Genomic DNA, 26,080 nt, shown 5'->3' on the forward strand with positions numbered 1-26,080 from the left:
CCCCACTACCACTAGGGCCAACTTGCTCATCCTGCTTTCTACCCTTAATGTCACCATTAGCACATCATTTAGTTAATATCACCACCCCTTTGACCTTTTGCTTATGACATCTTTGGCAATCTCTCCTTTGCCTCCACCTATCACTGGCCCTCCATCCAGCTCCACCTGTTCCACCCCCCTTTAACAGCTTATATTTCACATTTCTATTTCTCCTTAGTTCTGATGGAGAGTCATACAAGCTCAAAACAATAACTCTATCTTCCTCTTTACAGATGCTGTCAGACCTGCTGAATTTTTCCAGCAATTTTTGTTTTTGATGTACACACGTTGCGGCCAAACAAAATAAGTGACAACCATTCGCTAGTTTATTCCCCAGGGCAATGTCTTGACTAATAAGAGTTAATTCATTCTTCTCCTGTTTCAAAGATGTCACATTGGACTCGAAATGTTAAATCTGTTTCTCTCTCCACAGATGCTGCCGGACCTACTGAGTTTTTCCAGCAGTTTCTACTTTTATTTTGGATCTCCGGCATCTGCAGTATTTTTCTTTTGTTTGAGTGTTATGTAGATAGCCGTTCAATGTTGGACAATGTACAGTTTACGAAAAACATGAGTCAAAGTGATTACAAATTGATCTTGCTGCCTTGAAGCAAATGCTGGAGAGAAACAAAATCTCTAAAATTAAATGGGTGGATTCAAGTCATCAACTATTGGAGATTTTTTTTTTTTAAGGACACGATGCCTGAAGAAATCATTAGCGATCCTGGTGGTCAGGCATCTTGCAATGTAGTGCATTGTACAGAATATGGAGGTATTTGATTTGTTTTGAAATTTTGGTTGTGCAAACTAACTACTTTTAATGTAAAGCGAGAGAAGGAAATCTATTATTAATTGATTGTATGCAGATGATGGGCATTAACTGAAAAGTCACCTGAGCTCCTATAATGCACAAACCAGAACTGTGGTTGTTGTGTTAGATTGGATTGCATGCTTGTAATGTGTAACTCTGCAAATAAAGGTGTGAAGATTGACTCCAGTTCTAACCTTAGCAACTGGCTTTCTGCAATAAAACACACCGTCTCACTACAGTAGAATGATACAGCACAAGAGGAGGCCATTCAGTTCATCATGTCTGCACCGGCTCTTTAGCAGAACTATCCAATTAGTCCTACTTCCCTGCTCTTTCCACATACTCTGTAAATGTTTCCCTTCAAGTAGTTATCTGATTTCCTTTTGAAGGTTACTACTGAATCTCCTTCCACTGCTTTTTCAGGATATGTATTCCAGATCATGATCGTAACTCATGATGGAGAATGAGCAGAAGAATATGCTGATGTGATAAATGAAATAAGGTGGGCAGAGGCTCATGTGGAGCACAGATACTGGCATAGATCAGCTGAATCAAATGGCCTGTTTCTGTGTTGTAAATTCTATGCAACTGTGCCCTTTGTATATCTATACTTTCCACATGTAGTGCAACTTGCTGTTCAAATGCCATCATTTTGCATCGAAATCTCAGAAGTAGTAAGTTCCAGTTTCTAAACAGATCCGAGGCATCACAAAGCAATTGTCCTATTTAAGCAAGGTGACTAGGGAGCGAGAGCTACAATTCTGTTTTCTTCTCTACCATTATACTGAATAAGAAAGAAAATCTTAAAGATGAATGTATTAAAACTGTCTGATCCACATCAATTCTGATTCAGCTTCCTTAACTGATTCAAATTGTAGCGGGTTTTGAATAAAGCAGCTGTGTGATGCATAGAACTTCTCCCAGCTGCTACCACCACTGAAAAGTGAGTAGTTAAAGGTACAGAATTGTCAAGGGGGAAATGAAGTGTATTGGCAAAGTGCTTTTACTGCATGGAAGTAAGTCGTGAAAATTCCAAACACATGCTAGAGGGTATAGTCTCTATTGTCACCTCCAAATCAATCCCCATCTTGATTGGGGATCTTTGAACCCTTCCAATCAGATTTCTATCTCTGCCAGAATACTGAAATGGCTTTTTATCAAAAACAAAAATGACAATATCTTTGCCACAATGTAAATAATCCTTCAACCTATTACCTACTTCAACCTATATTCAGCCTTTGGCATGATCGACCACACCATCTTCCAAAGTGTCTCCAGTTGTCTGCCTGGATGGGACTACACACCTGGCTTCATTCTTATTAATTGCAGTCAAAGAATAATCTGCAATGTTTTCTCTTCTTGGTCCTGCATTGTTACCTCTGTTACCCTCTAAGGATCCATCCTTAGCCTCTTTTTATTTCCTATCTGCATGCTGTCCCTCAGTGACATAGTCAGCTTCACATTTGCTGATGACAGCCAGCTCAACCTCACAACCACCTCTTTCAACCCCTCCAACTTGTCACACTGCCTGTCCACCAACCAATACTGTATGAGCAGAAAGACCAAAGCCATTTCCTTCAGACCCGCCATAATCTCTACTCTCTAACCATTGACTCCATTCCTCACTTTGACAATTATGAGGCTGAACAACAATGTCACACCTTGGTGTCACATTCAATCCTAGAATGAGTTGAGGACCAGATATCAGAGCTGTCACTAAGGCTGTAAATTTCAGTCACCATAACATCGCATGATTTCGCTCCTGCCTTGGCTCATCTGCTGCCGAAATCCTCATTCATGATTTTTGCTAGATCTAGATTTGGCTATTTTAATATACACCTGACTGACACTTACATTCTACCCTTTAAACTTGAGCTAATCCAAAACTCTGCTGCCCCATCCTCACTCACATTCTCAAATTCTCATTCACCCGTGCTTGTTTGCTCCCAGTTAAGCAATGCCTTGATTTTAAAATTTTCATCCTTGTTTTCAAACCCTTCCATGCCTCACCCCTTCTTACCTTGGATCTCCTTCAGGCCTTACAAACCTCAGCAATATCCGCACTCCTCTAATTCTGGACTTGTTATCATCCCCAATTTTAAATCACTCATCGCTGATGGCTGCGTCTTTGACAAAACTCTGGAATTTCCTCCTAAAACCTCTCTGCTGGCTTTCCTCCTCTAAGACACGCCCTACAATCTACTTCTTTAATCAAGTTTTTGGTCACGTTAGGACGCAGCAGATGATGTGTGCCAGGTGGACCAAGTCCACACGGGAAACTCAGTCACAACAATTTCGCAATTTATATTTATTACAAGATGCGTGTACTGAATTCAGGAGTAATAAATCCACCAAGACTTTTTGAGATTTAAAAAGAATCAAAATATCTACTAACCAAAAGAAAAGATTTCAAGCACACACATAAAACTGCACATTACTACTATAATAACTCCTAAAATTCCTAATTAACCTGACTCCATTACACCCCCTTTAAGGCAATAGTCCAAAAAAGATGTTAGACTTTAAACAGATCCAGCAAATTAACACAATACCCTAGACAGTGGAATTCCAAAATGGCTTTTCTCCAGCTTCAGTTTCAGTAGACAGCAGACTTATGCACAAAAACTGGAGGCTTCATTAAGGCTATTTCACACACTTCTGTTAGATCTCACAATGCCTTCTCTTGACACAGCCTCATTCTCCTTTATACATGGTTATTCTTTTCTTAATATATAAATTCTATTGTTTCATATGTCTTTGAAACTGTATTGCCCTCATAACATTAAAAAATTTCACGTTGTTACTATTCACTGTCATTCACTATTCACCTTTGGGGAAAATAAATACATTACTGTTTTATCTGGCTGATTGTAAACAGGCTAAAATCCCTTTGAAATCCGAAACTCCCTTCATTTATCGAAAAATGCAAATTCCCTTCACACATGCTAAGCCAGCATCCACGTTTACTCATTAGTATATCAAGCACCTAGCTTTTGATGAGTTGAAGCTTAGTCTACTCAACTCCAAATGTAATTAAATCTCACAGATAGACTCGACTATTTGCCCCCATAAACCTACTTTACAATAAACCAGAAAAGTATTGTGAAAATTATTATACTTTCATGACAGTCATCTGCCTAATATCCATGTGGCTTAATGTCAAATTTTGTTTTATAATACCTCTGTGAAGTATCTTGGGACATTTTATGCTAAAGGTACTATACAAATACAAGTTGTTGTGGGCATGGGGAAATTTCACAAGGATATTTAAAAGCACGGAAAGTCTGTTTGAATAAACAATAACGACTTAGAAAGTCAATGACAAGGGTCATAAATTTAAATTATCACTCAAAAGTAAGGGATTAGGATAAATGTCTTTACAAAGGAGTTAAAACATGGAATGCTTGGTTACAGGGAATAGCTGATCAATAAATTTTATGGGGAATCTGGATATTCATTTGAAGCAAGGAAAGGTCGGGAGCTCTGGTGAGAGAGCAGAGTAAGATTAGTTGCAGATTGCTCCAGGATAATGGGCTGAATGATCTGCTTCAGTGCTGTAAACCTCCATGTCGAGCAGGTGATTTACAAAGCCCTTTTATATGGGGATCAGAAACTATAGGTATAAGAATGGATAATCATCAGGACTGGATACTGGAAATTCTATCATTGAAAAACTTTAGTGCAACTTCAGCACAGACTTTCCGTGCTTTTAACTATTCTTGTGAAATTTCCCCACGCCCACAACAACTTGTATTTGTATAATGCCTTTAGCATAAAATGTCCCAAGGTGCTTCACAGAGGTGTTATAAAACAAAACTTCAGCATGAACTGGAAACTCACTGAGAAATCATGACCCAAAAACAAATTGCTGGAAAAACTCAGCAGGTTTGTCAGGATCCATGGACAGAAAAACAAGGTAAACGTTTCAAGCCCAGATGACTTCTTCAGAACTGAAGAGAAGCAGAAATGTGGTGAAATATATACTGTTTAAGGGGCTGCTGGGGCAGGTGAAGCTGGATAGAAGGCCAGTGATAGGTGGGGGAAAAGGAGAGATTGCAAAAGAAGTCATGAACAAAAAGTCGAAGGGGTGTTGATAGTGTGATACTGGCTAAAGGAGATGCTAATGGTGACATGAAGAGTAGAAAGCAGGATGAGCAAAGGACAGATGGCCCTAGTGGGGGTGGTTTGGGGGGGTGGGGGTGGGGGGAGGGGACGGTGTGGGAAAAAAGATAGAAATATGCTAAAAAGAGGAGGGGGGGGGGATAAAACAATGAATGGAAATAAATTTTAAAAATACACTCGCAGACACTTCTTCCTAACTCCCCCTGGACCATGACCCCACCAAACATCAAGCCATTGTTTCCAGGATTGTCACTGACCTCATCTCCTCTGGAAATCTTCCATCCACAGCTTCAAACCTCAGTCTCCCAACCTTGAACAGCCTGCTTCTACCTCCTCCCCAAAATCCACAAACAGCACTGTCCCAATAGACCAATCAGTCTGACCCTGCCCCACGGAACTCGTTTCTTCTTATCTCGACTCCGTTCTATCTCCCCTTGTCCAGTCTCCTCCCACCTACATCCACGATTCCTCTGGTGCCCTATTTCATATCAATAATTTCCAGTTCCCTGGCCCCAATTGCCTCCTCTTCACCATGGATGTCCAATCCCTCTACACCTCCAACCCCACCAGGATGCTCTGAGGGCTCTCTGCTTCTTCCTTGAACAGAGTCCCAAACAATCCCCATCCACCACTACTCTCCTCCGTCTGGCTGAACTTGTTCTCTCACTGAGAAATTTTTCTTTAAACTTGTCTCACTTCCTCCAAATAAAAGGTGTGGTTATGGGTACTCGCATGGGCCCCAGCTATGCCTGTCTCTTTATGGGGCATGTGGAATATTCCTTGTTCCAATCCTACTCAGGCCCCCACCTGCAACTCTTGCTTCAGTACATCAGTGACTGTTTCGGTGCCTCTTCATGCCCTCATCTGGACCTGGAAAAATTTATTAATTTTTCAATTTCCACCCCTCCATCACATTCACATGGTCCATCACTGACACTTCCCTTCCTTGACCTCTGTCTCAATTTCTGGTGATAGACCATCCACCAATATTCATTACAAGCCCATTGATTCCCACAGCTACCTCAACTACAGCTCCTCACACCCTGCTTCCTGTAAGGACTCCATCCCATCGCCTCCATTGCATCTGTTCCGATGATGCCACTTTCCAAAACAGTGCTTCTGGCATGTCTTCCTTAACCAAGGTTTCCCACCCACAGTGGTTGACAGGGCCCTCAACCATGTCCGACCCATCCCCCGTGCCTCTGCCCTCCCAGAACCATGACAGGGTCCTCCTTGACACCCCAACAGCCTTCACATTCAAAGAATCATCCTCTACCATTTCCACCAACTCCAGGGTCATCTGGACTCCACCGAACACATCTTCCCTTTGACAACGCCCCCCACACCGGCGGCTTTCCATAGGGACCATTCCCTCTGGGACACCCTAGTCTACTCCCCCATCACCCCCTACAGCTCAACACCCTCCCATGACACCTTCCCATGCAATCGCAGAAGGTGCAACACCTGCCCCTATACTTCTCCCCTCCTCACTGTCCAAGGGTCCAAACACTCCTTTCAAGTACTTGCATTTCCCTCAATTTGGTCTACTGCATTCGCTGCTCCCAATGCGATCTCCTCTACATTGGAGAGACCAAACGCAGACTGGGTGACCGCTTTGCAGAACAGCTTCGGTCTGTCCACATGCATGAACCAGACCTCCCTGTCGTTTGCCATTTCAACACACCACCCAGCTCTCATGCCCGTCCTTGGCCTGCTGCAATGTTCCAGTGAAGCCCAAAGCAAACTGGAGGAACAGCACCTCATCTTCCGATTAGGCACTTTACAGCCTTCCCGACTTAACACTGAGTTCAACAACTTCAGACCTATTTCTATTATTTAAAAAATTTATTTCCATTCACTGTTTTATCCCCACTTTTCAGCCTATTGTGATGTTTTTCCCCACACCATCCCCTCCCTCAACCCACCTCCACTAGGGCCATCTGTCACTTGCTCATCCTGCTTTCTACTCTTAATGCCACCATTAGCACCTCCTTTAGCCAGTATCACCACCAACACCTCTTCGGCCTTTTGTTTGACATCTTTTGCAATCTCCCCTTTGCTCCACCTATCGCTGACCTTCTATACAGCTCCACATGTCCCATCCCCCTTAAACACTATATATTTCACCACATTTCTACTTCTCTTTAGTTCTGAAGGGTCATCTGGACTCGGAACGTTAACTCTGTCTTTCTCTCCACAGAGGCTGTCAGACCTGCTGAGTTTTTCCAGCGATTTTTTTTTTGTTTCAGATTTCCAGCATCCGCAGTATTTGAGAAAACATGACTTGTATTTTAAAATCAGTTTTCTTTAAAAAGGTTTGCAAATAGTATAAAACATTACATCCATAGGACACTTTTGGCATCAACTTTTTAACCTTGGCAGTCAAGTGATACTCAGCAAGTTGCCTGCAGCATTGTCACGGAGATAGGCGAATCACTGTTTATTTATATTGCACTAGAGCTATGACAAACATAAGGAACTGTGCTCCAGGCACCAGCCTTGGCTCAGTGGTCCCACATTTGCCATGGATCAGAAAGTCATTGGTTCAAACCTTGCTGCAGAGGTGTGCACATAATCAAATCCAACCACTTACAGCAGCAAAGAACATGCTATGCAATCAGTTGTCTTTTTTTAATCATTCATAGGATGTAGGTGTGGCAAGCAAGGCCAGCAATGAATGTCTATCAGTAATTGCCCTTGAAGATGGTGGTAAGCTGCCTTCTTGAAATGCCATAGGTACAATTTGAAGTTATTGGGTTGAGAAATTCCTGCAAGTATGTCTGCCCAAATATGTATCAAAGCTTGAGGAAAAACATCACAAGAAGTTAATCTATTTTTTAGAACTGTTCTTTTCACAGTGCAGTAATGCTTTTAATGCTTGATTTATTGTTAATCATTACTTCTTGACCCAGAAATACAGCTGTACATTTGTAAAAAAAAACATTTGTTGTGCATTGTAATTAACCTCATATTTTATAATCCTTCAGAACATGAACTCAGCTGCAGTTCAAGGTACTGTCCTTTTGAACTTTTATTTTAAACGTTCTGGAAAGGTTAGGAGTTTCATACTGTAATGAACACAAGATGGTAGATATGCCTACAAAACAAAGGAATGTGCACTCCTGGTACCAGAGTTGAATACATCACACAATATCAAACACAGCCCTTAAAGAAAGTTATTTATCGTCTTCTTTCTCTTTCTTCATCCACCAATGGCAAACAATAGCATGAGTCAAAAGGGAAGGGGAATTGGCATATAGGTCACATCTTTCAGTGCACTTAACTTTCCTGCTTCTTTGAGCACTGGTGCAAAAACAGGAAGGATTCTCAATGTCTTGGTAATTAAGTATTTTGGAAATACTAATAAAAATCATTCTGGACACAACTTCCCTAAACATATTGGCACAGCCCAAATAATTAGATCATTAATCGTTATAAATCCATGTTTTAACAGCTTTAGCTCAATTGGTGGCACTTCTTGCCTTTGAGTCAAAAGGTTGAGTGTTCAAGTCCCACTCCAGAACTTCACTATACTGCAGCCATGATTTTTTGTGTTACGGACAGATTGCCGAATTATCAGAGATACTGTTAAACTGAGGTCTTGTCTGCCGTCTCAGGTGTAAAAGATCCCAAGACAAAGAGCAGGAGAGTTATTGTTAGTGAGCTGGACAATGTTTCTCTCCTACATTCTAAGTGATTACACCTCGAAAATACTTTATTGGTTGTGAGCACTTTAGGGTGTCCTGAGGTTGTGAAAGGTGTTATGGAATGCAATCCTTTCTTTTCATTTATTGAGAATGATATCTGAATATTCGCTGAATCATAATAGAAACGTTGGAATTATTGCTCGAATAAGTAGTTAAGTTTAAATTATGTTTTGAAGCCTACATGCATACCTAATGTTTTGCCAATAAAATTTAATCCAAAACATATATCTGAATGATTCTTCAAGGAGATCACAGAACTTATGCAGATTTGAGAATATAACCTTCACCCTCTTGCATGAAAAATACATCACCATTTGTCAAAAGTCGAGTTAGCACTCAAGATTTACCCTCCACCTCCACCAGGTTTCCTTCTTTGTCCCAAATTGGTCCCACCGTTCCTTCAACTATCCTTTTTAATAAGCAAACAGCAATGTAACAGCTCCTTTTCTGTTTTTTAACTCTCTAGTTATGTCATCCCTCTGCAGAACTGTATTATCCTCGATTAACAATTTCAACCCTACCCATCTATTTCCCTTCACTTTCCCTCTTGAAAACATTGCAGCCAGGAATACTTAGTTCCCATGTTTTGTCCAATATATCGCAATGTCATGTGACATTGTGCTTGTAACCCTTAAACTTTACAAATAAAGTGCCTCACATTAACACATATTCCAACACCAATCCAGTCAGCTTTGCTTCTTTGCCTCCATCTAATTCCTGCTCTTTCTACCCTTTTCTTCTGTTGCAGTTTGTCCCTTCTAACTTTCCAGGTACTCTGTTGCTACATCCTGATACTCTTTTTGAGTAAACCTGTTTCCATCTGTTTCAGATGAAGTTACATTGTTTCATAGTTTGCCATTGTGAGATTTGAACTCTTGATACTCTTTTGAGTAAACCTGTTTCCATCTGTTTCAGATGAAGTTACATTGTTTCATAGTTTGCCATTGGGAGATTTGAACTCTTGATCTTGGGGTTACAAACCCAGTACCATAACCACTTGGCTATTTAGGCCAAGCTCATAGTTTGCCATTGTGAGATTTGAACTCTTGATCTTAGGGTTACAAACCCAGTACCATAACCACTTGGCTATTTAGGCCAAGCTAGCTACATCCTGATGGCCCTTTCCCTGACAGATTATCTTAAATACTCATCTACAGCACCAATTAACTTTCCAGCAACAAGGTGTTCCAGCACTGTTCCAATACAATCAATCAGGCTTAGCCTAAATAGCCAAGTGGTTATGGTACTGGGTTTGTAACCCCATGATCAAGAGTTCAAATCTCACAATGGCAAACTATGAAACAATGTAACTTCATCTGAAACAGATGGAAATGGGTTTGTACTCAAAACAGTTACAGGCCAGTCAGTTTAACTTTTGGCTTGGCCTAAATAGCCAAGTGGTTATGGTACTGGGTTTGTAACCCCAAGATCAAGAGTTCAAATCTCACAATGGCAAACTATGAAACAATGTAACTTCATCTGAAACAGATGGAAACAGGTTTACTCAAAAAGAGTATCAAGAGTTCAAATCTCACAATGGCAAACTATGAAACAACGTAACTTCATCTGAAACAGATGGAAATGGGTTTGTACTCGAAAGAGTTACAGCTCAGCCATCAGCTAATGAGGTCCTAACACTGTGCGCTTTGGGATGTTCTGAGGCTGTGAAAGGTGCTATATAAATGCAAGTATTTCTTTTGTGGAGTCCGTGGACCATGTATATGTAGGGTGTTGTAGACTGCACTCCCTTTTTAGTTATTTGAAAAACCTTTTATTGATGTTTTGTTTGCACTTCAGCCCCACGCTCCTGATCTATGGGCACCCGGTGCGGAAGGGGGTCGGGAAGGAGGAGGACCTCCTCGTGAACCTGCTCCTGGGCCTGGCCAAGTTGGCCATTAACAGGTCCAGGCAGCGGGCGATTGACGGGGGAGTCCCGCCCGATTGTTTGTCCCTCTTCCGCGGCTACATTCACTGCCGGATGTCCCTGGAGAAGGAGCACACGGTGTCTGCTGGCACTCTCGAGGCCTTCCGTGCTCGGTGGGCACCGCGGGGACTGGGGTGTTTCGTTGACCCCTTTAATCACATTTTGATTTAAAGTTTGTAAGTTTCCTTTAAACTTTGTTCTTGGTTTTACAGCTGACCTGAATTAGGGGCTGTGCCTGATTTATCCCAATTTTGTTGATTTGGTTTTCATTTAAAAGATTATCAAGAGTTCAAATCTCACAATGGCAAACTATGAAACAATGTAACTTCATCTGAAACAGATGGAAACGGGTTTGTACTCGAAAGAATTACAATCAATCAGTCTGCCTTGTACAAGCTCCTCCTGCTCCAGAACTGGTCCCAATGCAGGAATCAGAAGCCCTAGCAGACATACTGCTTTTCAACCATGCATTCCTGTTTCTGTGCCTGTGATAGTGGGATTAATTCAGAGATTTAACTTCCTTTCCCAATTATATCGTTTCAACCTTTTTCCTATCCATATCATTGGTTTCAAAGTGGACCATGATGTTTCCTCAGAACATCCTGCAGCCATTCATTGTTATCTTTTACCCCGGCACCAGGGAGCGAAGGCATCATTTCTGACTCATATGCGGCTGCAGAAACGACTGATCCAGTCCAGATGGGATACATCCTCAGTTCCAGAAGGTAACCAAGGTGGTGACAGAAAAAGGTCTGACCACAATCTTTCAAACCTGCTCAGATAGAGAAGTGGTGCCAGAGTCCCGGAGACTGCAAACATTATACCTATGTTTGGAAAAAAAAAGGGAAGCATAAACCTTGTAACTACAGGTCAGACTAACTTTAGTGTTGGGAAAAGTATTCGAGACCACGGTCAATACAAAGTTAATTCTTATTTGGAGTACAGGTTAAATAAGAATGCATATTCATAAATCCTTGAAGGTGGCAGGGCAAGTTGATAAGCCAGTTAAGAAAGCATATAGGATACTTGTATTTGCATTCAATGTCCCTATTTGCAAAGCCAAGAAAGCTAAGACAAACCTTTAGAAAATCACTGGTTAGGCCTTAGCTGGAGTATTGTGTACAATTCTGGGCACAACACTTCACAACGTTATGGTCCTTGAGAGGGTACAGCTTTTTCAACGAACAGGCAAAGGCACGAGGGACCGAATGGCCTCCTTCTGACCTGGAAGATTCTGATTCTAACTCATTATCGATTTTCCACTGGCTATATACAAGGATGACATTCATCAAGCTCACCATTTACTACAGAATACGATGGCATGTCAGGCAAATGTATACTAACCATATATAATGGACAGAAATACATTTTGTCCATCATTTGTGCTTTTGCAATACTGAGCTGGAAAATATCTCTGTTCACCCATAGTGTCTAGTTTTTCTGCAGATAGTTGATAGGATATTAACCTCTGGAAAGACGGGATAGTGCTTTCTAAACAAAAAAAATAATTGGAAGAAAGAATTTATTTCAACCAGTATTGAAGCTCTTGGTCATGCCAAGCTGCAGAAGAGCTGCCTCAATCTACCTCTATTTCAAAAATGCAAATGATGTTGATCCCAGGAAATTGGCTGAGGTTTTATCACACCTACATGCCAGATAAAATTTCCTCCTGACAAAGGATGCACCGAGAGTCACAAAAGTTCAAATTTCTAGTCAGTGTGTGCTGGAAAATAGTACAAGTTGTATCACAGAAAATATATATAGGTACCTTTTTTTGAATCGAGATACTCAGTTTCATTTTACTTTGATGTAGCATTGTGTGCCACCTTAATCACGTTTGAATGATAGGTGCCAGCCATTTAGCCCATCATGCTTGTCCATGCCCTTTGATATAGCTATCCAACTAATTCCATTCCCTTACTCTTCCTCCAAAGCCCTGTAATTTTTTTTCTCTCCCAAGTATGTATCCAATTATCTTCTGAACTTTCCACCATTCTTTCAGGCATTTCAGACAACAATAACCAACTCTGTATGAAAGAAATGTGTGTCCTTATGTTGCCTCGTTTCACCGAACGGTTTAAATCCGTGTCCTCTGGTTACCAACCCTTATCCACTGGAAACAGCTTCTCCTTATTTATTCATCAAAACCATTCATGATTTTGAATACTTCTATGAAATCTCCCCTTTATTTCCTCTGCTTTACGGAGAACCCACCCCAAATTCTCCCATCTCTCCACATAATTGGCATAATTTTAGTAAAAGCTTTTCCGCTCCTTCAATGACTTGAACTTCTCCCTAAAGTGTGGCGGCCAAAATTGAACTCCTTACCGAAGCTGAGGCTCAACCAACATTTTTATAAAGCTTCATTATAATGTTTCAGCTTTTGTACCTGGTTCCTCTATTAATAAAGATAAAGATCCCATTTAAAATATAACAGCCTCCTCAATCTGTCATGCCACCTTCAAAAGATTTGTATACATATACCCTAGGTCTCGCTGTTCCTGAGCCTAACATTAAAACATACTCATCACTACCTTTCTGTCCCCTAGTCAATTTTGTATCCATGGTATCACTGTTCCTTTAATCCCATGGATCTTTCTAACAAGACTCTTGTGTAGCACTTTGACAAAAGCCTTTTGAAAGCCTGTCAGCTGTCCCTTGATTCTGGGGTAATTTCAACTCAGAGTCGCGAGTTTCTGTCATGGGTCTTCATCCGAGTGAACAGGCCAATTCTTGGTCTATAGATCTTGCAGCGCATGGGGCACATGTTCCATGGGTTAGTGTGATCTGAAGTGCAAGTTCTGTTTTATTTTCTTTCCTTCTCCTCAATCTGCCTCATCATTAAGACGTTGTGACTCAAAGTGTGATGCAGCTTGATAAGCAGGTTGTCAGTCACCCATTCTGAACAACTGGTGGCAAGCTCTTCCCAGTCATTAATATGTCAATGCTGCCATGCTTCAAGGAGAGCTTCAGAGCATCTTTGAAGCATTTTATTTGTGCTCCCTTGGAATGCAGGCTCATTTGAGAGTTGAGAAAACAGGACCTGATGGGGGTTGGGGAGGGGGAACACGCTTTTTGGGCACCCAGACACAATGTACAGTCTAATGTAGTTGATTCTTCAGGAGTTTTGCTTTATGCTTGTGCAGCTGGCTTCAAGATGAACGTTAGCGTTTGTTCAGTGGTCCACCCACTGAATCTGGGGGATGCTGCAGATGCATTGCTGATGGAATTTCTCTAGCACCCGTGTCGCTGACACACTGTCTCACTGTAGTACAGGAGCACAGTGACTGCAACTGCTCTGTACACTAGGACTTTTGTTGAGTTGCAGAAGTTTTTTTTTTGTCAAATACTCACTGCCATAGTTTATGGAAGGCTGAGCTGGTGTAGCTGATTCGGTGTTTGGTCTCCTCGTCAATGGTGGCCTTTTGAGAGAGCTGGCTGCCAAGTTCTGGGAAGTGAGAGGCGATCCACAAAGTGTTTGTAAATCCATACACAGATCAACCATACATCCTTCATCAATATTCTCTATCATCGAATTCAATCAAGTTAGTTGAACACAATTTGGCTTTTAATAAATCTGTGGCAGCTTTCATTATTAGCTTATATTTTTCCATATGCCAATTATTACGTTCTAGATTACTACCTCAAAGCTTCCCCACCACTGACATTAGGCTGACCATTGTAGTTGCTGGGTTTATGCCTCTTCTCTTTTGTTAAACAGGAAGTGTAACATTTGCAATCCTCAATTCCTCTAGCACCAAACCCAATATGGAGGAGTGGAGTGTGTGGCGATGGCACATAGTTAATGGGGCTGGGAGGAGATTCCAGAAAAAGGGATGGGCGAAGACACAAAAGGATTTGAACACAAATATGTGAATTTTAAATTGAGGGCTGTGTGGAACCTGGACCCAAATGTAATCAAGTGAGCAGGAGAGGATATGAACAACAGTTTTGAATAAGCTGAAGATTAAAAAGCATGGGAGGTCAGTCGGGAGAGAACTGGAATAGTTGAATCAAGAGGTGACAGATGACATGGCTGATGTTTTCAGAAGATGGGCTGAGGCAGAGGATGTTTTGGAGGTGAAATAGGCTGCCTTACAATGAAGAGATTATGGGATAAACAGTGGCAGGGGAAATGGGATGGAATTACTACCAAGGGTGTGAAGTTTGTGATGGGGGCCGATGAGGATGACTTCAATCTTCTCAGCTTTTAAACATAGGAAATAGCAGCTCATCCAGGATTAGATGTATGATAAGCCAACTGAAAGCAGAGGAGCCATAGAGGCGATGGAGGGAAAGAGCCAACTTATGACAATGTACACATGGAATATCTTCTGACAATTTTACTAACTGGCAAACTAAAAATGAAGAGGAAGGGCAGACACTTGGGGCCTTGAGGATAACAGCACAAGGGATGAGAAGATAAGTCAGTACCTGAGATGCTATGATTTATAATTAAATAGGTTAAAAGTGAAATCAAGTGAGATTGTCCTACTAAACTGGACAACAGAAATGAGATGTTGCCAAAGGCTGCAGAGAAGCTGAGGATGCACCAAAGCCACATCCTCTTTCAGAGATGTCAGTTATGACTTTCATTAGGGCCAGCTCAAAGCTGTAACAAGGGAAGAAACCTGAGAGATATTTAAACATGGAGTTTCAGGAAAGGTGGGCATGGATTTGAGAGGTTATAATATATTTGAGGACACAGCAGGGAGCTTGATGGAGGTGTGGTAGTTTGCAAGGATAGAAGTCAAGTGTGTTTGGGTTTTTTATTTGAAGACAAGGTGATGGTGGTGGTCTTGAAAAGGGAGGGTATGCAAGAAGCACAAAAATCATGTAGAAATGTTAGCCAGCAAAAAATCCAGAAAGGGAAGTTGGATGGTCAAAACTCAGAAGATGCAAGAGAAGACAGGAGAGAATTAGAGCAGAAGGCAAGATCACAGTTCGAGTGTGCAAATGAATTGAGGGTGAGGTGGCGAGGGAAGAATCAAAATTCAGTTTGTAAAACTATTATGCACATCACTAATTGGGAGTAACTGAATAAGAAAGTTTATACAAGAGTAGAATAAGCTTACCAACTGTTTAATTGACTCCAATTTACCTCAGACCAGCACATCCATATTAAGCCACTGAGCATTATTCTGGGATCACTGAACCAGTACTACAGACAGTAATAGAGAGAAATTCCTATCATTCATCTTTCTGTCTTCTATACACACAAAGAACTTGTGAAATGTTCGAGGACATTGGTCTTCATTCTGCATCAATGGTGAATTAACAACGCTTGCCATTCATTACACTTCTAGCTTGTCACAGATTTTGTTTGGGCTTTTGAATAGAAAATCATGATCATTGGCTATCTATCTGCATCAGCATGCTGCCCTGTGCAAAGGATCTGGGACCTGTGTGAATAGGGCAAGCAATAGCGTATCTCCTCCACCAATCGGATTGAAGGATCTTCACTGAGTCCAAGCCCGGAATTGAGTGCTAGAATATTTAATCCAAGTAATTCAATGTAAAATAACACACTGAAAGTATCTTAAAGAGGAAAAGAAAGAAGGATAAAAAATACAAGTTTTAAAAAGAATTAATAAATCTACAATTATTAAAATCTGAAGGAAAGAGACACTATGCTTTTAAAAAAAAGTTATCTTTCAGTGTCATGTTGTTTGGACTTAAGATGTATCACACCATTAAAAGTTCCTGAATTCCCTATTGGCTTTCTAGGTGACTATCCTATATTGATGGCCTCTAGTTATGCTCTTCCCCACAAGGTTTGATTATCGAGTTTCATATGCATACTATTTACAACCTCAACACTGGAGATATCACAGCAAAGGGACTCACTGCATTAATGAATGATATTTTGAAACTCAAAGTAACAAGATTAAGACAAAAGCATCAGATACTATTTCAGAGGCAGAGAAGAAAACCTAAGGTTCTCAGTATGAACAAAATGCAAACTGCAGTTCCAAAAGGTTACATTTTGAACACAATTATTGCTGACAGGAGTGTGTGATGCAAATTCTGAGTAAAAGTACAACTGTTATTCTGTGGCAGATCACTGCCATTCAGGACATGCAAAAGTTTGCAAGTTGAGGATCAGAACAAAAGCAAGTCCATTCATTGTCAAAATGGAAAAAAAAGAGAAAATGAATTATAATTGGTACCTTCGCTTCAAAGAACCACAATCTTCCTTAGCCAATTTTAGAAACTGATCAGCTACATGTTTTCCTCTTTGTTTCATCTCTGCTGAGCATTAACCAACCAGCAATGAAGTAGTTATCAGCTGGTACCAGTATTGAGGGGGAAGGGAAGACAGTAATTCCTTTCCAGAAGACCGAAGATTTCCTTTGGTAATACCACTCTGAAGCAGAAATACAACACATCTATCCAAGACAAAGGACTGACATGCGCACATGGAGGTGAGGATAAAACCTGCATCAGGTGACGTCAGATTGCCAACACTAAACTAACATCCTCACATTAATAATCACCACATCACAGGAAGGTAGGATGCCCTGCAGGGTATCAAATACTCCAACATACTGAAAGGCTATTCTCAACCTGTGCAACTGTACCCTACTGAAGAACTCAATAAGAGGGAACACCAACTTCCTAGAGCAAATGAAAGAGATAGCTTTAATTGCTTTATGGAGATATGCCCATCATCTGCTTGACAATTTTCCATAGCACCATGATGAGATCAGGAGCTCATCCTGTAAAGAACTGAAGAACAGGAACCCACGTCCCATCACTCAGTGGTTCAGAATGCTACCACAGCAAGTTATTTTAGATTCTGACCCCCAGCATAAAGTTAGCGAGCAATATTCCTACTCATTTAGTTGTTTCCTGAAATTGCTGTTACTGCTCTAAAGAGGAAAATTGTAACAAAAATCTAAACATAATAAGATAGTTCCCCAGTGGTAAAATATATCATGGGCAGGATTTTCAGCTTGGTGTGCGGGCGCACGCCCGACACACGAGCATGAAACAGCACGCGATGACATCGAGCGAGCACCCCGACATTATTGCGCACTCACCTAATATTTCAGTCGACGGCCGAATGCGAGAGTCAGCAGCGCACTTGCTGACAATTAAGAGGGCTATTAAGCCCATTAATCAATTAATTTGAATTTTTCACTGCCCATCCAATCTTACAGTTGGCAGCAGGGCAAATAGGCCAGGCAGCCTTTGCATTTTTTGCGAAACCTCATCCACGGGCAGGATGAGGTTTTCAACAGTGAATAAAAAAACCAAAAATTTTTTAACTCATTTTTCACGTTCCTGCTCAAGTGACAGAGTCACACGTGGGGATATGTTTTCTTTATTTTTAAAATCTTTATTTGTCATGTTAAAAATCTTCAGCTCCCCGAGGCAGCTCTGTGCCTTCAGGAAGCTTTCACTGAGCGCAACCCCACGCATACGCAGACTTCAGCACTCACCCACCCCAGCAGCGCTGAGGTTAACAGTGCATGTTTCGCGCTGACTGGCCGTTAATTGGCCAGTCAGCGTGAAATCACAGTCGGGGCCCAGCCGCCCGACAAGGGAAAACCCTGCCCCATCAGATTTCTGTTTCATTCTGTTCAGCAGGATGTACAATATGGGATCCAAACTGCGTTCTGTGCAAAGTTAGATTAACTGAGCTACATTGTTAAATGTGACTTTGTCAAGTTCTCAGGAAAACAGAAGAGTAGGGAAATTGAACAAAAAGTTAAAAGAAAAAAGCCTGATGAAAAATGCTGTGTAGACATCAATTAGGATTCATTATCTAATAGATAAAATCTGGCCACTGGATGCTGGCATCTCTACAGCCTGCCAATAACTAAAATGGGAGAACAAAAAAGAAACTGTGTAGCTAAATCCCTATTAGTTAATTATGGTAACCCACAGAGTTACTTAGTTTCACAGAATCAATTTAACATCCAAAATTTTACACAATTCCACAAAATCAACAGAAATTTCTAAAGGTCTTCCTGTTCAAGAAAAATTAAGACGAATGTTTCAGACACTGTTGCAAGAAGATGCTGATGCTGCTGCTCATCAGAACAAAAGAAATAGTAGTAGACCATACGGCCCCTTGAGCCTGCTCCACCATTTAACATGATCATGGTTCATCCTTGGCCTCAACTCCACTGTTCCACTCATAGCCCAAATCCCTCAATTCCCTGAGACTCCAAAAATCTGTCTATCTCAGCTTTGAATATATTCAATGATGGCACATACACAACCCTCTGGGTAACGAATTCCTAAGATTCACAACCTTTGAGTGAAGATATTTCTCATTTCAGTCCTAAATGAGCAACCCTCCATTCTGACACTATGCTCCCTGTTCTAGTTTCCCAGCCAGCAGAAACGACCCCTCAGTATCTATCCTTGGAAGTATGTGTGAGGCTTGCACTTAATACTAGGTGCATGGTGGAGAATGTGAATGTCAGGTTTGAGTCCTGGATTGATATAGACTTTTCATAGATAAGTTATGGGTGTATGGTGAATTCAGAAGTGTTAGTGCAGTGAGTAGGATATGCATTTGAAGATGCATTCACTGGCCTCGACTACTCGTGTGAGGTCATTGAACTTCTTGCAGCACTACATCCAGGTCCTTGGATCTTAGCGTTGACGTCCAAGGCTATCTGATCACTCTGCCTCCCGAGCGTACATCTGGAGAGTGTCCTGTGGGTACAGGATACGTCCTCCACCAAGGCCTCCAGTGCAGCATCTGAAAAACCTGGAGCATGCTCTCTCCCTTGTTTAGCCATTTTTCAATGTTTTCCAGGTCCGACTCACCACCTGCGCAACTGCCAGCACCTGCTCCAGTTACAATGGACCTCCACTTTAAGCGGTGCAAGCAAATTACAGTATTAGTCACCTGACTTGGCCAGACAATCAACAGTCTAGTTAGTGCTGGCTGAAAAACACTGAAATGAGCAGGTAGCACAAACTTGGCATACTGCCTGTATCACAATCAATGGGCATAGATTCATCACACATTGTGATCATGCATCACATTGGAGGTTATCAAATTTAGCTGTCACCCTCTTTTCAGGCTAGATGTAGCTTAACGGTTTTCCCTCTGATGTCTGTGTAACTGAATTGGAAACTGAAACAATCATTAATTGCCGGGCTTACCTCATTCCCTGCCTCCTCCTTTCTTTGGTGATAGTACTCCAAGTCCCGATCAACACCAGGCACTTTGCTGTGTTGCACATGAGATTGTTTCTTCCAGTTTCTGAATTCTAAAAAGAGATATGAATCAGTTCATTACAAGCTTGTGAAAAATGGCAAAGTACCAAGAAATGAAAAGGAACCTATATGTTGTTATATTTGTGTTGCTGACAAATATCAGAAGAATTTAACAACATTTGAAAAAGTCAAAATCTATTGGGCTTATTGAAGCTCATTAAATCTGCCATAATATTTAACGGTATTTTGAAAATTACAAAGTTTTTTCCTCCAATTACCTTGCACGGTAGATGACTATAAACATTTATCAATGAAGTTGTTCCTGTTATCTGTTTAATATTGACTTTCTAAACTGATCTACGTTTTTGGGCTATTTTGAAGTCTTAATCTGGGTTCAATACTTCATATGTAACATTTCAGTGGAATTTTACATTAAAGCCTTCATTCTAAACTGTAAACTCAATCTGACAATCTAATCGATATTCATCTTCATCGCTCCCAAACACAGTATGTATCAGCTTGTTCCACAACATTTTGTGAAGAAACTATAATATTTTATAATTAAAAAAGAAAATGCCACAACTGTCATGTGGTCAGATAGCATTGTGGAGAGAAAGATTTAGCATTTCGGGTCATTGACCTTTCATCACAACTGAAAATAGTCAGAAACGATAACAGGTTTTAAGCAAGTGAAAGGAAGGAGGTTGGGCAAAAACCAACCCATCATAGGCCATCCATTTTGGAAGACAGGAGAGATATTGTCTGGAGGAGGTATCTAGAGGAGTAGCAGAATGATGGACTGAAAGATGGGGTGCTGTTCCTCGAGCTTACCCTGAACTTCATTGGAACATTGCAGGAGACCAAGCGTAGAGAGGTCAGCATTAGAGGTGGGACAATTGGAACAAATGCCAATAGAGGACAGTATCATAATATCATAAGGTTTAGGTTAGCTAGGGAAATAGAAAAGGAGCAACTAACTGGGGGAGGGCCAATTCCAAAGTGGGCGAGAACAGATCTGGCCCAGCTAAATTGCAATCAAAGATCTCTAGGCAAAACTGTAATGGAACAATAATCTGCCTTTAAGGAGGAAATAGTTTGAAGATATGTTCCCACGAGGGAGAAGGTAGGACAAACAAAGCTCCCTGGATGACAAAAGAGCTAGAGAGTAAGTTGAAGCAGACAAAGGGTGCCTATGATACATGTCAAGCTGATAGGTGAAATACAAGCAGAATACAGAAATTTCTGAGGGGATGTGAAAAAAGAAATAGGAGTGGCAAGGAGAGATTGGCAGCTAGCATATAAAGGGAATCCAAAAGTCTTCTATAGGCATAGAAATAGTAGAAGAGTGATTAAAAGGAGGAATAGGGATGGAAGGGGGATTTTCGCATGGAGGTAGGGGACATTGCTGAGGTGCTAAATGACTACTTTGCATCCTTCCTTAGCAAAGAAGATGTTGCTGCCAAAGTTGTAGTGAAAGAGGAGGTAGTTGATACATGGATGGGCTAAAAATTGATAAACTGGAGGTATTATTTATGCCCATACATAAACTGGTTAAATCACCAGGACCAGGTGAGACTCACCCAAGAAGATGGAGGGAAATTGAAGAGACATTGGCCATAATCGCCCAATCCTCCTTAGATAGAGGAGTGGTGCCAGTGGACAGGAACATTGCAAATATTATATCCTTGTTCAAAAAGGGTGTAAAGGATAAGCCCAAAAACTACAGGGTCAGTCAGTTTAACCTCAGTGGTGGGAAAGCTTTTAGAAACAATAATCAGGACAGAATTAGTAGATGCTTAGACAAATGTAGATTAAGGAAAGCCAACACAGATTTGTTAAAGGCAAATTGTGTTTAACTAGTTTGATTGTTACTTCAACAAAAAGCTCAAGAGGCTGGATGAGGGTAATGGAGTTGATGTGGTATACCTCGACTTCCAAAAGGCATTTGATAAGGTGCTATATACTTGGTTCATCAGCTAAACTGAAGCCCATGGAATAAAAAGAGCAGTGGTAGCATGAACAGGGAGTTGGCTGAGTGACAAAAAACAGTAAAAGTTGCATTTCGGCCTGAAGAAAGATATAGAGTGGGGTTCCCCAGGATTTGTATTAGCATCACTGTTTTTTTCCTCTAATTGAGATGAATGATCTATACTGTGCAGGACTCAATATGAAAACTTGCAGGTGACACAAAAATTGGAAACATTGAGATCTGCGAGAAGGATAGCAACAGAGTTAAGAGGGCATAAATAGGCTAGTGGAATGGGCAGACACATGGCAGATATATTTTGGTAGGAAGAACAAGAAGAGGCAATATAAAATTAAGGACATAATTCTAGAGGGAGAAGGAGCAGACAGATCTGGGGGAATATGCACATAAATTGTTGAAGGTGGGAGGACAGATTGAGTAAGTGGTTAATGAGGCATGTGGGATCTTGGGCTTTTTCATAGAGGCACAGAATACAAAAGGAAGTTCTGGTAAGCCTTTATAAAACACTGGTTCAGTTTCTGGGCACTGTACTTTAGGAAGGATGTGAAGACATTGGAAAGGATGCAGATAAGATTTACAAGAATGGTACCAGGAATAACAGACTTCAATCACAAGGGTAGATTGGTGAACTTGGGCTTTTTTTCCTTGGCAGGGAGAAGGAATTTGACAGAGGTGTTCAAAATCATGAGGGATCTGGACAGAATAAATAGGGGAAAATTGTTCCCATTGGCGGAAGGGTCAAGAACCAGAGGACACTGATTTAAGGTGATTGGAATTATCAGAAGCAACATGAAGAAAAAAATTGGTCATGCGGCAAGTGGTTAGAAATCTAGAGTGAACTGCCCCAGACTGTGGTGGAGGTAGATCCATTTGTGGCTTTCAAATGGGATTGGGTAATTATTTGCAAGAAAAAAAAAATTGCAGGGTTATGGGGAAAGGCGGGAGATTGGGACTAGCTTAGTGGCTCTGACAGGCCAAACGTCTTCTTTCTATGCTGTAATCAGTGATCTGAGAGAAATGGAGAATTAAAATGACTGGAAGTTCAAAGTCACAATTGTGGACTGAATGGATATGTTCCTCAACACGACACCTATTCTGAATTTGGCTTCTCCAATGTAGAGGGGGCTTTGCAAAATACCTCCGTTCAGTCCACAAGCTCAACTCCGAGATGCTGGTCACCTGTTGTCTAATTACCCATCTGTCCTCAGCCTTTTGCAGTGCTCCAATGATGCTCAATGCAAGTTCCATGAGGTACTTTACAGGCTTCTAGATTCAACATGAGTTCAGTAACTTTGGAACATAACCTCTGACCCCATTATGTTCCACCTCCACCAGCACCCCTTCACAACCCCCATAGGTTTTGATTTTCCTCTCATTCTCTCTTATTTTTGCTTTCAAATGGCAGCTATTCATCATTCTACCATTCACACCTCCTCCAATCTAAATTATTTTAGAAATCTTTTACTATACCCTCACTCTACTTTTGTGTCAGCAAATTCTGTATTATCAGGCTATGATTTAAGTGTCCAAGCATTGACCACCAGGGGTTCCTTTTAACACTTCACTCAAGTTGTCATCACAGTTTAAGTGGTTTCTTACTTTTTTTAAGTTAGGCTATCCAAAGGCACTTCTCTCAGAGATCTGTGATTTTATTGATGTCTTTCATGTGTAAAGCATTCTTAAAAGGTGGTTCAACTATATTTCTGAAAAATAATAATTCAATACTTCAGACTATTTCATCTAATTTAACTTCACCACCATTCTCTGGTTCAAACTTCTCTTTTGATATGGTCAAACATTTTCAGCATAATGTGAAGCACCCTCAATTGGACTCAACTTCAGTCCTGTTTGCATTTTTTATTTCACTTTTAACTTTTAAAAATAATTATAGTCCTACAAGCCTCCTGGAACTCTTGTAATCATACAAAGAGGACAGGGAAGCATTAGTTGGTCCATTAAAATCTGTCTGGCACCCTGCTACCTACATAGACCAAGCTCCCCCTCAGTCACACAATCCCCTGGGAGAGCCAAGAGGGAAAAATCTTAGGCTAATTTAGAATTTAAAAGAACAGAACTCCCTCTCCTATCTTCAAAGGCAAACAAGTTCTCTTCAACACCACCCCCCCCCCCTCATTTTATATATTTTCTCTATTTAATTAATTTCTTTGCTTTGTTTAGAGGTGCTGTAATCATGTTGGAGTGAAGGCTAATTTCTGGGGTACAGTGTACATGCGGCTTCTAATCCATATCTCACCCAAAATGGAAATGTTTGATGTTAACAATAGTTACAATGAAGTCCCACTTGAGAAATCTGCAGAAAAACAATGTCCACAGAGCGTCCTTAAATGAGATCAATCAGACAAATTCAGCCTGCTGACCTACAGTATTGTTAGAACAGAAAGCAAAAGGGACAGCAAAATGAACAGCAGCTATCCTGAAAATCTGCATTCTGAAATCAACATCAGTGGTCCTGCTTACAAACTGTTGCATAGCAGCCTATGTTTGCCTGGAACAAGTGCCTCCAAGAGTTAGGCTGTCTGTTGTGCACCAAGGACATCAGGACTTCCCAATTTGGGAACAACCCATAGATCCTAAGGGGCTTCAGCATAAAACAACATCAATACTGCAGGCAAACAGCTGCAAAAGTTAACCAAGGGCCCAGCATACAGCATCCCTGCCTCACCAAAAGTCTACTGCATCAACTTCTACTCCCATGATGCCAATAATGGTGAGCAAGTGTGGGCAAGTGTCGAGACTCCAGACTCAGGATGTGGAGAATTATCATCTTCCAGTTCTGTTTGTACCAAACCTTTCTGCTAAATCCGATTGCCCCGAGCACAGGACTACAAAAAAAAGCTACGTGGACTGTCAAAGGGTTCACATGCAGTAAAGTAGTTATTATTGAAATCTAGGGAAATGCAGTAGCAAATTTGTGCACAGAAATGAAGTTAAATAAATTACGTGGTAGCGCTGTTTGAGGGATAAACATTGGCCAGAGAACCAGTGTATCTCTGTTCATCTTGCCATGGGATCTTTTACTTTCGCCTAAGAGAGCACTCCCATTCTAATTTAATATCGCAATCTGGAAGACGACATCTCCAACAGTGCAACATTCCTTCTGCAACTCAATGAAGAGTCCGCCTAGACCATCTGCTCAAGCCTCTGCAGTAGAGCTTAAAACCTTTTGACTCAGGCTGCAAAAATGAGCCAAGACTGGCACTTCTAGTAGAGAAGACTGCCAGCCAATCTAAGGAATGACCTTGGCATGGTCAGCAAGCAACCAACTGACGCTCTAATAGGAGCAGAAAATCAGCAATCGTGATAGAGAATCCTGGCACTAGGATTATTTTAATGTCCTAACGTGTCACTAAAACTGGGAAAAACTACATCAAAGCATCAATCAATAAGACGACAACATGAGCTAACCATCTGGAAACTAAAAGCTGGCCATTTCTCAAGACCAATGCTGAAAAGTAGTGGGATTAATTCCACCCCCCCCCCCCGCCAACAGAAAACACAATGAGAAAATTCCAAAATATTTCAGCATAAAAGATAAAAAATTAGAGGGTTCAAAACAGTTGAAAAACATATTGATGCTGCATTTTCAAGCTGTAGTCCAGAGACAGATTCAGAAAAAAAAGAGTTTTCCAAAGATTACCTCCATGCTGTCCATGTCAATCCAAGCCACATGGAACTTGACAGCAACTGGAAAAGGAAGTGGAAGATTGCATCTACTCACAGCCCAAATATTGGATCCTGATCACTAGTTTAGCTGGGCTAATGGATCTGGGTTGCACGCTTATTTTGGGCTAGCTGAGTTGGTAACATAGACAGGAGTAGATCAGCAGACAGTTCTTATGTAGAACACATTCTATTTATTTGCAAAGGAACTCAGCAGCTACGCTTGTATACTTACAACTCAAACCCTGTCTCTACATTACAGACTCTAACTCTAGACTACTGACTACTAAGGTTACTCTGCTATTGGATACTAAGATCATGTGATCTTGCATTATAACATTCATCTTAAAGGTATATTACACATCACATTACACCAAACTATTGGGATCTTTTGAGCAAGTAATGTAGGGGATAATGCACCAAAGAGAAATCCAATTGCCCTAGTCCAATCAATAACTGCTCCAAAATTACATTTATGGAGAAGCAACATGCATGATGCAGGAGTGGGTGACATTAACTGTTCTTAGTAGTTACCAGAGTTCAGTGCTGGGCTATTTCCAGAGGTACTGAGAATCTTTTTTGATCACAGTGATCCATAAAGCAGGCAAGGACTACAATGAACCTAA

At 41.0% G+C, this 26,080-nt stretch overlaps 1 protein-coding gene across 4 annotated transcripts in view; it reads right to left on the bottom strand.

Annotated features, from left to right (window-relative positions):
* Window positions 1–26,080, bottom strand: part of LOC121293305 (beta-1,4-N-acetylgalactosaminyltransferase 3-like) — a 184,751-nt gene that overhangs the window by 88,695 nt on the left and 69,976 nt on the right. For 3 of the 4 annotated variants that reach the window (XM_041216214.1, XM_041216216.1, XM_041216215.1), the window contains one exon: window positions 19,733–19,839. In XM_041216214.1, the coding sequence (XP_041072148.1) occupies window positions 19,733–19,839 (107 nt within the window). Of the gene's footprint in view, window positions 1–13,957; window positions 14,052–19,732; window positions 19,841–26,080 lie in introns of those variants that run through there. The other variant, XM_041216218.1, reaches the window with a different exon arrangement.

This window comes from Carcharodon carcharias, chromosome 21 (assembly GCF_017639515.1).
Source record: "Carcharodon carcharias isolate sCarCar2 chromosome 21, sCarCar2.pri, whole genome shotgun sequence".
In the NCBI taxonomy this organism is placed as follows: Eukaryota; Metazoa; Chordata; class Chondrichthyes; order Lamniformes; family Lamnidae; genus Carcharodon; species Carcharodon carcharias.